This window comes from Bos indicus x Bos taurus, chromosome 12, assembly GCF_003369695.1.
Source record: "Bos indicus x Bos taurus breed Angus x Brahman F1 hybrid chromosome 12, Bos_hybrid_MaternalHap_v2.0, whole genome shotgun sequence".
Taxonomy (NCBI): domain Eukaryota; kingdom Metazoa; phylum Chordata; class Mammalia; order Artiodactyla; family Bovidae; genus Bos; species Bos indicus x Bos taurus.
This window is the reverse complement of record NC_040087.1, coordinates 51,963,384-51,980,688: the sequence shown is the minus strand read 5'-3', so window position 1 is coordinate 51,980,688 and position 17,305 is coordinate 51,963,384. Positions and strand designations below refer to the sequence as shown.

At 33.0% G+C, this 17,305-nt stretch overlaps 1 protein-coding gene across 18 annotated transcripts in view; it reads left to right on the top strand.

Annotated features, from left to right (window-relative positions):
• MYCBP2 (MYC binding protein 2, E3 ubiquitin protein ligase) overlaps positions 1-17,305 on the top strand; it is a 270,681-nt gene that overhangs the window by 97,627 nt on the left and 155,749 nt on the right. For 15 of the 18 annotated variants that reach the window (XR_003513823.1, XM_027557742.1, XM_027557737.1 and 12 more), the window contains 3 exons: positions 5,685-5,792; positions 12,425-12,544; positions 13,641-13,722. Coding sequence is in view for 17 of the 18 variants with exons in the window: in XM_027557742.1 (XP_027413543.1) it covers positions 5,685-5,792; positions 12,425-12,544; positions 13,641-13,722 (310 nt within the window). In the remaining variant the exon portion in view is untranslated. Of the gene's footprint in view, positions 1-5,684; positions 5,793-10,839; positions 10,935-12,424; positions 12,565-13,640; positions 13,723-17,305 lie in introns of those variants that run through there. The other 3 variants (XM_027557740.1, XM_027557741.1, XM_027557733.1) reach the window with 3 other exon arrangements.

The following is a 17,305-nucleotide window of genomic DNA, read 5'->3' as shown; positions in this document are numbered from 1 at the left end:
CTGGGACAGTCCTGTTTTACGCGTATGGTCTGGACATATTACTTACAGTGGCCTCTTTTGCTCTCAGTAGAGAGTCTTATTTGAGTAATACATTTTATAACTAGCCTGGCTATATTGCATGGTGGTTGAGAGTATAGGTTCTGAAGTTAGACTTTGGTTCATATCCTGGCTTCTTAACTTTTACCTGGAGTATAACCACTCTGAATCTCAGTTTCCTTACCTTTAAAATGAGGATTGCAACTGTACTTACTTAAGTAAGGATGAGGATTAAGTGATATGCATGAAAATACCTGACATATATACTCAGCCCTAAGTAAACATTTGATGGTGGTGATGATGAGGATGCTAGTGATGGTGGTGGGCTATTGAACAAACTTCTGTTCTCTTTGGATTTGATTCTTTTCTTGCTCTGGCTTCTACTTGGTTGCTTTCCTTGCAACCTTGGGATGCTCATCACAAAAATTTTGATTATTATTAACAAAACCCGCTACATCTTTTATAAAATAAAGTGATTCCATTTGATAAGGAAAAAATCAGTTTCCCATACTTACAAATTAGAATGTAAAAATAAATGTGTTATAGTCTCTCCAGTTTCAAGGGGATTGAGAAGTTATTGCTATTGACTTTTAAGCCTCAAAAGCCATTGTTTTCTTGATCTGACCTGTTGAATCCAGTATCAGGTGATCTAATACTATACACATTAAAGTCCTTTTTAAATAAAAATATTATATGACACACCTAGAAAACATGAGTAAGAAAAAATATCAATGTTAATTTTCATCCAGAGATAACTGCTTTAGAATTTTGGTATACTTCTTGAAGTTTTTCTATATATAGATTTTTTGTTTAGATATTTTGTATCATTTCTTACTGTGATGTATATTGGTATGCTGTTTTTTCCCCTTAATGATTGCAACATAAATTTTTCTGTGCCTTATTGCAATACCATATTAAAGTATTATAGGAATTTAGGTTACAGGTTTTCTAAAAACATATCCTTTAATTAAATTATTACTTTATTTCTTGGTCATCTTCTAGTCAGGTTTTATACACTTCCAATTATAATCAATGACTGAATTTTATTTTATATGTTCGCTTAATGTTATGGTATACGCATTTTTAAATTTTTCTAGCAGTTTTTTTTCCTTGCCTTCCCATTCTTTCTTTTTTTTTTTTTAACATTAAAAAGAAGGAAATTTTATTGTGTTTTTATGGAAGAAGGGTAAATTCCCACATTTTCCATCTTGGCCATTCCTCTAGATTGTTGGCTCCATAATATACTCATTATTTTTGTGGCCACACTTTCTAAACCCAAAATTTAACTCTATGATCTGAAACAGATAATCAAAATATTTAAACCAGAGTAGACTGTAGACCTACATGGACTCTTCATTTCTGGATATCTTTTCCTCAATTGTCAATGAAACCAGTTGTTGCAAATAAAGTAGATACAATGCAATAATAGTTCAGTATTTTTTAAAAAGATTAACTTCTTAAAAATCAATTTTGACAAAATAACAGATTACTCTTTACAGAAAAGTCCTGCATTCCAATTACCAATAAATTTTATGCCATGGGTAGGCTAAATTCCTCCATATTTTATCTTGGAATATTTATTAAAATACCCATCTTTACTAGTTTTTTAAAAGAAGTTATCTTTTTTTTAAATTTAATTTTATTTTTAAACTTTACATAATTGTATTAGTTTTGCCAAATATCAAAATGAATCCGCCACAGGTATACATGTGTTCCTCATCCTGAACCCTCCTCCCTCCTCCCTCCCCATACCATCCCTCTGGGTCGTCCCAGTGCACTAGCCCCAAGCATCCAGTATCGTGCATCGAACCTGGACTGGCAACTCGTTTCATACATGATATTTTACATGTTTCAATGCCATTCTCCCAAATCTTCCCATTCTCTTTTATGGAACAAATGAGGTTTAGCCTACTAGGTATATTTCTGTATCCTACTCCATTGATACAGAGTCATGTGCAGATATCAATACTTATGTAAAAGTTTAGGCAGTTTGTTTACAGAAGTGATACTGTATTGAATATACAGTTGTCTGCAGCATCTTTCTCCCACTTTACAATACAACATGAACATGTAGTATATCAGTGAGTATGGACCTGCCACGTTCTGTTTAATAGCTGCATAACATTTCATAATCTGTCTGCACCACAGATTATTCAACTATTATTTTATTGGTGGTCATTAAGATTATTTTCAGCTTTTTGTGGATTTTGCTATAATAAATATTCTTTAACTTGTAGCCATATGTAGTGGAATTTTTATTTATATAGTAGAGCTTCTCAGAGATAGACTATGTGGGCCAGAGAGTGTGCCTATTTTAAATTTTAACATGTATTTCAAATTATTTTTTAAGTGTTATAGGAATTTATCTTCTCAAGACTAATATATGAGTGGTGTTTTCTTTTAGCACCATCTGCCTTATATTATTTTTAACTTTTGTAAAATGTTGATGAATGACGTTTTGTCATTGCTAATTTAAATAGCACAGGAGCACTTTTTTTCTTCATAAATTTTGTTTTAATGGCTTACCATTGTTCCTGAGAGAAGATACCATAGTTTTTTATTAACTTTTCTTCTTTTTGGATTGTTTTAAATGTTTTGTTATAATTGCAAGTTATTAACATTTTTGAGCTTAAATCTTTAAAAAAAATTTAAGTTTTCCTTAGGACAGATTTCTGGATATATAATTACTGGCCCAAAAGATGATAATAATCTTAGGTTCTTGGAATGTATTATCTCTAACTTTCTGAAGGGAACTCCTACTTCCCCACCCTCAAGATTTGCTGGCTGCCCCTGCAGTATGCTCAGTTTTCTCTTAGCACACTGGAATAATTTCTTCTTGAGTTTTGTGTAAACTCTTTCTCAGTCATTAGACTGTAAGCTTCCTGAGTCAGAGATGGTGTCATCATATTTGTCCAAGTGTTCCTAGGACCTGTGCCTGAAGTTGGTTAATTTAATATGTCTTTGTCAACTAATTGAAAACATTTTGTGGACTTCTCATCACTCTGCAGTGAGGCTTAATAGTATCAAAAGACATTAATTACCTCTTTTGTATATTTGTCTCCAAACTCATTTCCTACTACTCTCTGCCTGATAACCTTATACTCCATCCATTTCAGCTGTTTTTTTTTTTTTTAATGACCATATAGTAATGTTGTTTATGTCTTCCTGCTTTTATAAATCCTATTCCTTTTACCTGGAATGCCCTCTCTTCTCTTTTTTCTCTCTTGGCAAAGCTTTTCTGTCTTTGAAACTTTTTTAGTTCACCCAAGTTGATTTGATTACTTTTCATCCTTCAAGATATAGTGTGTACAGATTTCCTTTATAATAACATTTATCAGAACATATTGCAATTCTTTGTTTTCATTCTGTCTTCCTTGGTGGACTGAATTTGAATGAAATCTGTGTCTTTGTCATTATATCTGTGATACCCAGCATCTATGACATTGAAGATAATAAAAAATGTTTGGTGAATAAATGAGTGACTTAATTATGTAAGAAAATTATTTTAGTCCATGGGGTACAGAGTATTTTAGAACCTGGTAACCTGATAGTATAAATGGTAACTTAAGTTGAGTTTGAATGGTGTACTTTCTATGTGTGATTGCTTGTAGGCCTTCTGTGTTTATGTACAGAAAGGTCTCTAAAAAGTTTTAATTTATGAGAAGCTAAAGAACTATGAATATTATGGGTATAATGTTTTTCTGAAAGAAATAGTATCTCAGGCAGACCATAGGAATTATAAAATGGTAATACAGCTTAATATTATTGTTATTTTAATATTTGCAATTCTTTTGTGTAGTTAGAAAGTGTCTTATATACTTTTTTAGAGTGATTTATATCATCTGTTTAAATCAATTGGAAAATAGGGCATATGGATAAGAACATGTTCTTACTTGAAATGTGTCTCATTTTGTTACATTTTAAAGGTGAAGCTTCTGGAGAAGGAAATGGCAACCCACTCCAGTACTCTTGCTTGGAAAATCCCATGGACGGAGGAGCCTGATAGGCTATAGGCCATGGGGTCACAAAGAGTCGGACACGACTGAGCGACTTCACTTCTTCTACTTCTTCTTCTTTAGTTTATATAATATTAGTTTGAAAATGATTGATACTGTGTTACTGGAAAATAATATTTAACTCTTCTATTAGCATTAAATTAGCATATTTCTATCTGTAGTAATCATAGGATGTATTATTCTTGGTGTTTCATTGAATTGATGCTGCTTATGTTTTTTCCTGTATCCAGAGACATAATTTAAAAATATTTTTCTACCCATTTTTAATGTTTAATGCAGGGTATTTTGGTATTTAACATGACATTTTTCAAAGTTTATTACAGAGCAATAGTTTAACTTTGTCCATTGTTAGAACAATTAGTTATAGCTAAAGATCTATAGAGAATAACAAAGAAATTTAATTTAAAATGTTCAGTGTGTATATACTGTCAATTTCCTTTTCAAATATCGGTAACTCTTTAACTGTCAAATTTACTATTTTGAAATTTGTAAGCATTTTTGATATTGCTAAAGCTCAAGGAAACTGTAGTTCTGTTCTATAATAAAAGAACTAAAACTTTAAGGTATAAAATTTTATTTTCAAGCTAAACAGTAATGGGGAAAACAGTTTTTGAATTTTACTGAAATTAATTTGGCTATAAATTTTTTCTTACATAAGTAGAAATGACTGTAATCTTTGTCAGTGTATAGTGTTATGTACATAGAGGGGCTTCAGAAAGAAATCATTTTATGAGAGAATGGTTAATGTTTCAAAAATGTAACTGGGTTTAGATTCCCTTCTTTATCATCAGTGTGAAATTGAGCTTATCCTTGTGTCTGATTTTGTGTATGTGGTTACAGAAATCATACATAAAGTTGGATTTATCTTTTTAGAAAATAAAATACAGCTTACAAAATACTATTTTTATAAAGCAATGATTTTACATATATATATACACACACACGTATGCATGTGTATGATATGTGATATAAATATATATATGATATATATGTGATATAAATGTGTATGTATATATACATACACATTTATATGTGTATATATGTGATATAAATGTGTATGTATATAAATATGTGTATCAGATCATATGAATTTTTTGTTTTGTTTTTGACAACCTGTTTTCTTTGACAAAATGTAGTTAAATTAGTAATCTCTTGGTTTTATATCAAGATTAGCATGCATATTAAATCTTGAAGACCTTGTTAAACTTTAATCATTAATTTAAGACTGAGTTGGTTTTTGGTATTTTAAAAGGAAATATATTTATTTTTAATGAATATATGGTTTACTAAGCGTGAATATATGTGATGTTAAAAGATTTGTAGGAAAATTTGATTTATTCTGTTTGAAATTTCTGATTATCTATTTGAGACTATTAGTAACTACCTAGTAATATTATAAGTATAAAAGATTAAAATTTGTACTTTATTAACTGTATTTAAGATACTAAAACTTGTGTGTGGAATGGTGAATAGGTTATGGTTGGGAGTGGGAAGTTAATGGAGGGGACTTGGGAGAAAAGAATGATGTCCCAAACTTTAATTTCCATGCTTTTTGGTTTGAATTACTTTTGTTCATTGTAGTGTTTTTATTTTGTGAGCTTCTCTATGCACATACAAAATGTTTCTCCTCAGGCCCCCTTGTATTTGCTGGTCCTATTTTTATGAACCACCGAGAACAGGCTCTAGCCAGACTCAGATCCCATCCAGCACAGCTAAAGCATAAGCGGGACAAGCACAAAGGTATTTGGTCTTCCTTCTCAACTAGGCGGGATGCTTTCCCAACTTCTTCCACTTATTTGAGTATTGCCTCTGGGAAAATGCACAAACCTAATTCTTCTACTTTGCTTCTCTCATTGTTATATAGCCTGAGGAGAAAGAACATGCTGAAAGTGTACTATTTGTCAATGACTGTCAATCTTATTTCACTGTATTTTTTTTGCTAACTTTAATAAAAAGAAGACATTTTACAATGTATCTTTTTCTTTTCCATTTCTTTTCAAATTTCCTAAGGTTAAGGAAAGGTGGAAAAAATAATTACGGCTCTCTGTTTTATATACTTTATTATCTACTGTTAGATGACTGTCACCTGGCATTTTGCAATCCTTTTTTCTTTTTTTAATGCTGTTCATGTGCTTCAGAATTAACAGAATTGCTAAATTCAGTGTATAAAGTGATAATGAGTTAACCTCTATGATGCTTCATTTGTTTTAATATAAAAGTTTATATATATAATACACATGATTTATTTGATATTTGAGGTTTAAAAGTGATAGATGTCAGTAAAGAGTAGACCTACTCTAGTCCTCAGAAACTCATAGGTCTCAACAAATCTTGAGTGACTGGCAATATCTTGCCGTATAATTGTTTAAGATTTGAGTTCTAGATTAATTAAAAATATTCCTAAAGCAAGATTTGTTTAAACAAGAAATTATGGGTCAACTAAGATCAGGAAAGAATTTAATGCAGGGAACTTACAAATTTATGTATAAATTCTGCCTTGAATCCTGGCATGTGAACCAGCCACTCTTGGAGTAGTACAACTTAGATTTAGTATTTTCTTAAATGCCTGAAATGAACCCTGCAAAGTAGAGCAGATTTTAAAAACACATATTCTGTGCAAGTTAATCTAAGTAATATTTTCTCTTTTTGGGGGGAGGGCTACTGAACTGTTACAGACGAATTTTATTTTTAAACTTTCACATGCAATATATTGTAATCCATTTTATTTTTATTTGCCTGTTTCAGTCTGTCAGTTTGTCACTCAAGGCAAAAACACAAAACAAAACAAACCCCTGTTTTTAGTTAAACCACAAATAAAGAACTATTCAAATTATATTCTGCAGGAAAAAAAGTTGAGGTTAGTTTAAATCTAATGTGATTAACCATAGTAAAATTTGTGATTCTTTTGTTTACTGGATGCTCTTAACAGTGCCATTAATATTTAAATCTAAGCAATACTATTTGGGGTATGCTATGCAAATTATTTTAGTTACTGCCAGAATTTCTGATCTCATATTTTCCACTATGCCAGTATTAGAGACGGAGAAGGCAATGGCAACCCACTCCAGTACTCTTGCCTGGAAAATCCCATGGACAGAGGAGCCTGGTAGGCTGCAGTCCTTGGGGTTGCTAAGAGTCAGATATGACTGAGCAACTTCACTTTTACTTTTCACTTTCATGCATTGGAGAAGGAAATGGCAACCCACTCCAGTGTTCTTGCCTGGAGAATCCCAGGGATGGGGGAGCCTGGTGGGCTGCCGTCTACGGGGTTGCACAGAGTCGGACACGACTGAAGTGACTTAGCATCAGTATTAGAGAAGCTTTTATCAGGTCTTTTTCTCACCAATTATATGAAAGTAGAGTTCTCCAATACTTTACCTGAGGTTCACTATTTACATTTCAATAAGCAGTTTAAAACTTTTTCAGCTCCATGTTAGTATGTTATAGACAGTCATCTTTGTGTTTTTTTTTTTTTTTTCCAGAATTTAAAATAAATGCTAAAGAAGACCAAGGTTAGAGATTTAAAACAGACTTTTTATGATGTTGCACTGATTAGCTATAGAAACTTTTCAACTTAACGGGGTTATTTTTATGAGACTGTAGCAACCTCTTTGGAAGGACTGATTTTGTAGTATTACAGTGTAGGGCCATTTTTTTTTTTTAATCATCAGATTGTATGGTTTTATAGAGTGAAATAGTTTCATTTCTTTACCACCAAACGACTTTAAAGTGTGAGTAATATTTTATCAAATGGTGTTCCATTTTATGTGGAAGGTATTAACTTACCACTCACTGTAAACCCACAGGTTTGCTTTTTGTTGCTCCCTTTGCATTTTCTGTCCCTATCATTTAACCCCCTTGCCAGGCACTGCTTTTACTCTTGCTGCATATAGTTATAATCTTTTAATAAATTTCTTTTCCTGTGTAAATTTGTTTTTCCTCTTGGGTCTTACTCTATTTATCTTCCACTGAGAAAGTCACTGTATTAATTGCTGTGTTCTACCTTACATTTTAATTATGTTGGTGGTACAGATTGTAGGATAATAATGATTTAAATCCTATAGACTGTGACTTTCTTGTGGGGGTGTGTGGAGGGTAAGAACTATGGATTTATTGTAAACAGGAGTGAGTTCTAAGATGGAAAGTTGGAGAGCTTCTGGGCTGATAGGAGAGAATTCAGAGAAGGTCCCAGGATCTGTCAAATTTTCAGGCAAATTTTGACCAGAGGCCAGTAGTGTGTAAGACTGAATCAATACATAGAACATATAATCCATATAACATATAGTATTTAAAGAATGTAACTATAGATTATAAACAGTTAGCTGAATTAACATTTGTTTCAGCTATTCAGTGCCTTAAATAGAAAAAAAAATTTTAGTGTACTACTCTTCGTTAGGAACATTCGAATTGTTCTAGAGATAGTCTAGAAGTGACTGACATGAAAATCTGAAGGCACTCACAAAATCATCTCTGTGTTTTACACCTATTTTCTGTAGAGAAGTGGTATGGTGTAATGGAAGTATGGCCTTTGGAATTAGGCCTCAGTTTTAATCCTGTTTTTCATTTACTACAACTGTGTGGCCATTCATAAATTTCTTAACCTCTTTGGTTGCAGTTTCCTTATCTCAAAAATAGGAATAATAATTCCAAACTGAATATGTTGATATGAAAATTAAATTGATATATATGTGTGTATGTATATGTATATATATATATATTCTTTGCAAATAAAAATTCTTCACGAATAGTAGCTTAAATTTTTCCAATTGAATTCTTTGCTTTCTCTTTTAGAATTATCTTAAAGGTACAAAATTTGAGGTTTGTTAAATGTGTGATTAGTTTATTTTATCAGAAGATTTAAGATGTCAGCCATTTGATGGTGGTAAAATATGTGACCCTTATTTTTGATCAATTTCTAAAGCTGCTCTACTATTTATTATTTTGGGCTGGCTACTTAACCACTCTAAAGCCTTGGTTTTCCCAACTGCAAAATGGAATAACGATATCTATATCATCAGATTACTAAATTGATTAGGGGGAGCAACAGTAGTGAATATTGACTGAGCACTTTTCATACATTATTGTACTTATTTCTCACAAGAACCTTGTGATGTAATGTGCCATGTTGTTATAGATGGGAAAACTAAAACTTAAAAAGATCCAATATCAAAATTTAAAAAGAAAAATTTTTTAAAAGAGAGAGAAGATCCAGCATTCAGTTTTCATAAAACTGGCAAATGAATATATAGAGCCAGGAATCCAATCCAAGTCTCTTAGGTTCCAGCGCCCAAAAACACTTATCTACTGTGCTATTTAAATTTTCAGTGTTTAGGCAGAGATACTTAGCAAATTGATATTACTACTGCTTTGCTGTTTTATTTTAGTGATTTTGTTCCAAGTACTCACTGTTTCTGTGATACATTCAGCAATATGCATGCTTATAAGATTAGCCAAAAAGTATAGATTTAAATTAAAATTAAGGGTAGAGTCTTTTAGATACTAAATCTTCTTTCCTCTGTGTGTGTACACAAATAAGCGTATATAATGTATATATACATATCATATTTTAGAGACAAAACTTTACAGCTATCAGAGTTTTAATATCACATGATATATGTATGAGCATATTCACATTAGGGAAAAGATAGATGTGCTTAAATGGGCAATTATAAGAATATTTAGGCCTAACTTTCCTAAAAATCTGAGGTTTATTTTATTTCTCTTCATTAATACTTTTCTGAATAATGAATTTGAGCAGGATTAATCTTGCTAAATTTCACTTCCTAATTTTTGAATTTGCACTATACTCTTGACTGGTTAGGTATCTTTTTGCTTTGATAAACTTTTGTAAATTTCTAAATTATTAGAATTGTACTTATTTTTTTAACTGACATAAAATTCCAGATACAAATATTAAAACCTCAGTCACTGCTGCTGCTAGTGATCAAGAATTTCATCCCTATTTTTTTCTTATTTCACCATCTATAATAATTGACAAATCATTTTTATAGATAAAAGTTTTGTTTAGATGAACAAAATATTTCTAGTATTATTTTTTTATTTCTAAATGAGAGTCATTACTACTCATTTAATCGCTGTGATTTTAATCAGTAAATTACTAGGCGTTTTTTCCCTCTTTCCCTGATGCTGTGTCTCTATTGTGGGGTTTGTATCTATATTTAATCTCTATATTCAAGAGAGAGGGCAAAATGCCAAATTCAAAGGTGAAAGCTTTAACTAGGCATCAATAAATTTATAGAAACTGAAATTAAAGTGTAGCATTGAATATAGTTAGGTCTGGCACAATTAAATGAACACAGTTTGTCTTCTATGATAAATCAGAGTTGGTTTTAATAATGAAATATTTTTTACCAGTTGAGATAAAGCTGTAAAGTTTTTATGTATCTGTCATCTTATATAAATAGTCTTTGGAAGATGCTTATTACTTTTTGGGTAGGCCCTTGTTTATACTTTACTATTCCACTATCTTTCCAGGATGAAGAGTTTTTGAACTAAAAGTATATTGCATTTTGGATAGAGTGAAACTAAATGTGATTTTTTTTTTTAATCCCATACACAAGTACACATTCTTGCAGATTTAATTGGCAAACCTATATTAGATTATTTAGCAAAAGAGGAATCATTATTCTTTATCCTTTTATAGTAAAACCTCTCACTAATTCAGAATTTATGATACTTCAGATGCAGTATTTGTGATTTTTTTTTGAGTAAAAATTCAAAATAACTTCTTCCTCTGAATTTTCAGGGCCATACTTTTAAGGGGAAACCTGTCTAAAATCACTAGCTTTTCAAACCAAGGGCTCAAGAAATGAAGGATTCCTTCAGCGTGCCTTCAGCCTCTGGGTCCAGCAATTAATTCTTGTATGTTAAAGGACTTTCATGTTTATGGTACATTTTTATGTAATATAGGCCTATTTTGAATTATAATGTAGGTAACCACATTTTATTTATTGTAGCATTTAGTTTAATCTATAATCTGTTCTGCTTGAAGGTAATAAAACAATTTTTATTTAAATGTTCTGTAATTAAGACCTTTCCAGTAAGTCATATATGCCATGTGTTATTCCGAATTAGTGAGGTTTTACTCTCCTAGTGTTGTAAAGAGTTTAAAGCTTTTTAAAATGCTAAAGTCATTTAGTTATAGAAATGGAACTCGTAATTTAGGCCAGTTTTGTCTTACCTTGGATATTACTAAGATTAGAAATATTAGAGTAAGGAAAGTGTACATGAACATGAAATGATATTATTCTGTTTAGTATTCTAAAATGGGCAGTGAAAATACAGAATTATCTTAAAATGTGTGTCTGTAGATCCACACGTGTATCTGCATATTATAGACACTTACTTAGATTTACTGTATCACAAAGCAATTAACTTAGGCTAGTTGACCTGAAATTCTTTTCAGATTTACATTTATTCCATGTGTAAGGAATTTGAATCTTGATGATATAGAAGTCATATTAGTTCATCTGTAGTATTAGGCTAGGAAAGTTCAGTTACTTTTCTTATTTACACATTCCAGAGAAAGTTGTTATGTTCTGGAATGTGTTTTTAAATTTTATAGTTAAAATGCTAAAATATTTAAAGTTAATGTAGAAACCAGGGGGGAGGGAGGGTCTTAAAGCAAGTTTATGGTAGGGAATTTAAGAAGAAGGGAAGAAAGAAGGAATAAAAGCAGAGGGTCTGGTTGAGAGTTGGGGTTGGGGGCCAGAAGAAATCCACAAAGCAGACTGGCTGAGGGTCAAGGTGGGACAGATGAAATGATTGACAGGAAACCATTTAACTACAATAATTGGATAAAACTATTTGATCTTTATAAATTTTTTAAGGTTCAACTGAGTTTAGCAATACTGGTGGACAGAGTAGTCTTCCTAAGATGTGTTTGGGAAATCTAAGTGATTTGCAAGTCAGCTAGAATTTTTTTTTTTTTTTAATGACTAGCACTAACAGTATCACTAAATTTAAAACAGTTGTTAAATGACTTTGCATGCAGTTATTTTTTATACAAACTAAAATTTCCCATATAAACTTTTACATGTAGAATTTTGTTATTTTTATAACTCAATGACCCATTTACATCACATAACTGATTAGATTAAAAGGCTTTATCTGTAACCAGGCCTTATCTGTGTTTTTACTGATTTAGTAGTATTTTGCCAACAGAAATATATAGGTTATATTTTCAAAATTGGCTTCTTTGCAGGTAGATTCTTGATCTATCACTTCTAACAGCTACAGATCCTTCTCGCTTGTTCCTTTTAACATTTTCTCCTGTTTTTCCATAGTAAACTGATTTAAAATTTTATTTTGAAGATGAGTCATGGCTTAATTACAAATTATAACACTTGCAGATGGAAGTGGAGAACGAGGAGAAAAGGATGCAAGCAAAATCACAACATACCCTCCAGGCTCCGTGCGATTTGACTGTGAGCTCCGGGCAGTACAAGTCAGCTGTGGATTTCACCACTCAGGTAGCAGCTGGAACTTTAGGGTATAACTGCATTTTTACAATTGTGTTGAATAGCCTGTTTGTTTAGTTTAGACAAATGTAGCCTGTTAACCGTGTGTCAAAGCTATAGCGTCTCTCAGATTTATGAAAGCATATTTATTAGACAATCCTTTTTAAATCTGTGGAATGATTGTCTAGAGATCTGACTTCTTATTTGTCTTCTGATGGACTGATTTTATAATTCAGTCATGAAATTCCTGAAGATAATTTTAAACTATAATTTTCTAATTTTTTTATAAGCTGTACATAAGCTTTGTTACTGTTCAGTGGGAAATGTGCATCCATAAATTACTTTATTGAGAGCTTTTTAAAACATAATTTTAAAACTATTTTGTACCAGTACAGTGTATTAATTTTATAAATGTAAAATTTTATCTGTTGTTAAAGCATTTGCAAAAACCATACATCTTACTTCAGCTTTATTATGCAATATTTATAAGAAAATATCAATTTTTAAATTAGAAAACTTTTTTTAAATGTAGAAAGTATTTCAGTTCCTACTAAATCATTAGTATTTGGGTTATATAGCTTAAGTTGTACTATTCAACCTTTATAAAAATAAAAAATTCTTTCTTTGTTGTTCAATATATTTCCTTATTTGGTAAGATATTGACAGATTGACATTGAAAGATATTAAAGTTCTGACAGACATACTGATGTTGTACATAATTGTGCAGAGCTCAGACCCTCTACATATATGTAATTATCCTAGATAGGAGAGAGTATTTTGTATGTAGTTACTCATTATAAAAAGACTTAACAGTTGACTCAGACCACTGTTTTATTAAATGTTAGTGTTATTAAATGGCATTTATAAGTTTAAAGTGTATGTTTTAAAAACATTATGTATTTTTATAACAACAAAAATATTTTAGAGAACTAAAATTATATTGTTTCTCATTAAATATAAATGTCTTTGCTTCTATTGCCTATTCTTAATGGCTCTACAAATTTTTAAAATTTTAAAAATAGTGAAACTTGAACTGCTTTCAGTATACTTGTGATAGAAATATAAAATGTGTATAATGAAAAAATAAAGCTCTGAAATTTGATTTCAGTGGTTTTAATGGAAAATGGCGACGTCTACACATTTGGGTACGGGCAACATGGGCAGCTCGGACATGGAGATGTCAATTCCAGGTACTTTAACATCTTGCGTGAAAGTGTTTTTTTTTCCTTCCTTTCTTTCCTTTTTTCTTTGTAAATATTTATTTCTACACTTGATATAGTATTTATACCACTGTTTTGGAAAGCGTGGCCTGTAAATTATTGGTGGTTCTTGATTTTGTGCGGACAAATGATTTTATGTTTTAGGAGAAAAGTTGATTTACATTTTATACATTTAAAATGTAAGAGCGATTATGATTATCAGGAAATCACACTATATTCTTCAGATTTAATATCTTCTTAAAGGCTGTTCATGGCAATAGAAAAGACAGTGACTATTCCCAAATTGCATTGTAATAAATCAGCAAAGGATATATTCATATTCCTTGATGTTATCTATTTTTAAATTTTAGTCTAATATTAACATGATGTCATCAAAGTTTTTGAATAATTTTCAAACAAAATGGTCACTCAGAGAAACTGTTTTGAGTTATCTAGAATAGTGAAGAACTAATTGTGGTAGAGACTATTGGACATATTTTATTATTCATTCTTCCCTACCTCATTTGGTAATAAGGTTTGAGTTGATGACATAACCATGAAACTAAAGGCTTCATTTTCCCGCCTCCATTGCAGCAAGGTATGGCCGTGTGAACTACAGTGCTGTATGCCGTTCTGGGTCACTGTTAAAGGGAGGGGGGGATACTCTTCCCTTTCTCTGTCTCCCCTCCCTGCTTGCTGCCTGGAGTCCATGCCTGATAATGGGAGTTGGAGAAGTCATCACAGCAGTCCTAAGTTAGAAACTGTGTATTGAGAATGGCAGAGCCACAAGATAGAAACAGTCTGGGTCCCTGACACCATGGAATGTCTACAACAGCTCCTTATACTTGGGTGCTTACCTGAGAGAGAAGTTCTATTTGTTTAAGTCCTGGTTTCTTGACTTTCATCACAGCAGCTGAGTCCATATCTGCTTAATACAATGAGAGTGCTTTGGGTTAGAAGTATAGAAAATTCATCTTTATTAGCTCACGTCTTCCAAGAAGATGCTAAAGCAGGATTAGATGTACAGAGGGTTTATTGATAGCAAACTGCTGTGAAAGGGAAGAGAACAGGAATCAGCCTGAGGTAGGTCTGACCCCTGTGAAAGGAAAGAGGGAAGAAGAATGGGACAGGAAGAGTTAGGTTATGACTGAGTTTTAGCCAGGCCAGTGGGGTGTCCTCAAGCCAAGGTGACTTTTGGAAGAGTTCGACATTGGGCAGGACGGGCCAGCTTTCATCCTTCACAGCTCAGTCACAAGCTGGTAGCTTCCCAGGGGAAGAATGGCCTCGTGGACCCAAGGAAACATCGCCTGTCAGTCACTTGTCCCCCTGCAGCAGGTGGTCTTCAGGATCTGAATGGCCCCCATGTGTGGCTGCCCATCACTGATACCAGGTTTATTTGTAAGTCTGGGAGATACAGGGCTGTTTCAGGCTAGACATGACTCACCAATCCAGTCTGCCACAGAACCTCCTTTCTTTTTGTCTCTCTGCTCTTGCCTAATTCTTCCATGTATTCATAAGGTACCTGCCAGAATCAATTGGAACTGCATGATTTCTCACTCACATACACTGAGTCACTCCAGTCATTAAATAAAATCCAGAATTTTTACTTTATTCTGAAATGACTGCATTACTGTGGCAGGGATGATACCATTTACATAGTAAAGACCAGTGATCCTTAATCCTGGCTGCACAGTGGAGTTGCTTGGGGGACTTTAAAAATACTACACCTGGATTCTAAGTCTAGAATTTTTAAGAGGCATTTGTGGAGAGGTGGGCATTCGGAGTGGGAGATGGTGGCCACAAGGGTTGGATAGAATGCTAGCATCACTTTTTCCTTAAAAGCTCTCGATGCTCTAGTGTGCCTCCGGGATTAAGGAAACACTGTCCATCCTAGAGGGCACGGTCAGACCTATGTGCAGTGCAGCGCACACAAAATGAGGATGAAAGGAATGTCCTTAGTTGCTTTGATGAATGCTGTTAGTAATGCAAAGAGATGATTGAGGTATCATTGAGTTCAACTTCTCACTAAAAACACAAGTAAAGCATACATTTGATACTTGTTAAGACATTTATAAAACCAGCACAATCTTAGTGACAAGTATTGTGCTTGGAAAGAGCAAAAAGTTTTTAACAGAATTACTTTACCAAATGTCACTGGATATGGCATTTATATATTGGGCATTGGATATCACAGAGTATCAGTGGTTTTGCAGGGTTGAGCAGTTATGTTACAGGCTTTAGAAGGCAGCAGATATTTTGTTTCACAGGTTAATGACCATCAGTCTTGCGGAGACTGAGAAAGGGCTTGTAATATGTTGGGAGAAGAATTTGGAAGCTTTTTGTTCTGTTTCTCACAGAAGATTCATGACCCAGAAGAAGATTTATTATTATTACCATCATCATCATCATTTTTGCACTGTTACTTAGCTGGCAGTTATTTTGTGAGTCATGACATAACCTGGGAAAGGTGCTTTACAGTTAGACATGAGAGAGCAATCAGTCATGTGTGCAGCAAGGGGACACGTCTTCACAAATCAGACTTTGTACTTGGATGTCATTCCACAGAAAAGAGTTAACAGATAGCTGTGTTAACTGAGTGGGAGGGAAGTAGTGAAAATCATATCTATGATTAAATTGCAACCCTCAGGTGACTGTGCTGTGTGAAGAATGAACAGAATAAGTGCAAGACTCTGCCACCCCTCCTTGAGGTTTAATTGTTCATGAAAGGGAAGGACCTCACGTCAGCTTTTCAAATGAAGAGGGTACCTAAAAACATTGCCTCCTGGTCCTGATTATCACCCACCGAGCACCATACCTTGCCTTGCAGTGACTTGCTCAGGCGACAGTATCTTAGCAATATGCTAAGTATTTTTAATAGTTTGACTATATCTTCATGAACTAGGATAGCTTTTAATGTTGAAGTTTAAATAATTAGGGTTTTTTAAGGAGATTAAACTCTGGTGGGATTTGTCTTAACTGCCCAAAGTTGTTCTTTCCCAACATGTAAATTTTCACTCCTGGTTCTGTTGATTGAGTTGTCACTGGAAGGCTGATTCCATGCGATGTGGGGAGTGTCAAGCTGGGGCATGCAATGAAATATGGCCTAAAAGTTGTACCTGGTGGATTAAATGAAAAGCAGTCAAAACCATATGTGCTGTAAACGTTCTAGTTACTTTGTTTGTCTGGATCTGTGTGGGGTTTGGAAGGCAGGAGTCAGGAACTGTTACAGATTCCAAAAGGAGTTGGCCATGTGTATGGAGGGAACAACGCCTCAATAGTATACCTATTAACTAACTTACCACAAAGCAAAACATTTATAAATATTTTGTTGAAAGAGAGTTGGAAGGTGTTTTTTTTTAAAGTTTCTTGTAATCAAGTGTTTTTAACTGAAATTTATTGTATAGCACACATTAGTAATGTGTGATGAATGTAAGATAAATATTGTAGTGTGCATGTGCTGAAGGTAGAAACACGTTATTGGTGTTCTCTTTATTTCATGTGTTATCCTGCCAGAATCACCGAGCCTGGTTTTGTCACTTGGTGCCAGTGTGACCTTGGCCAAATTAGTTAACTG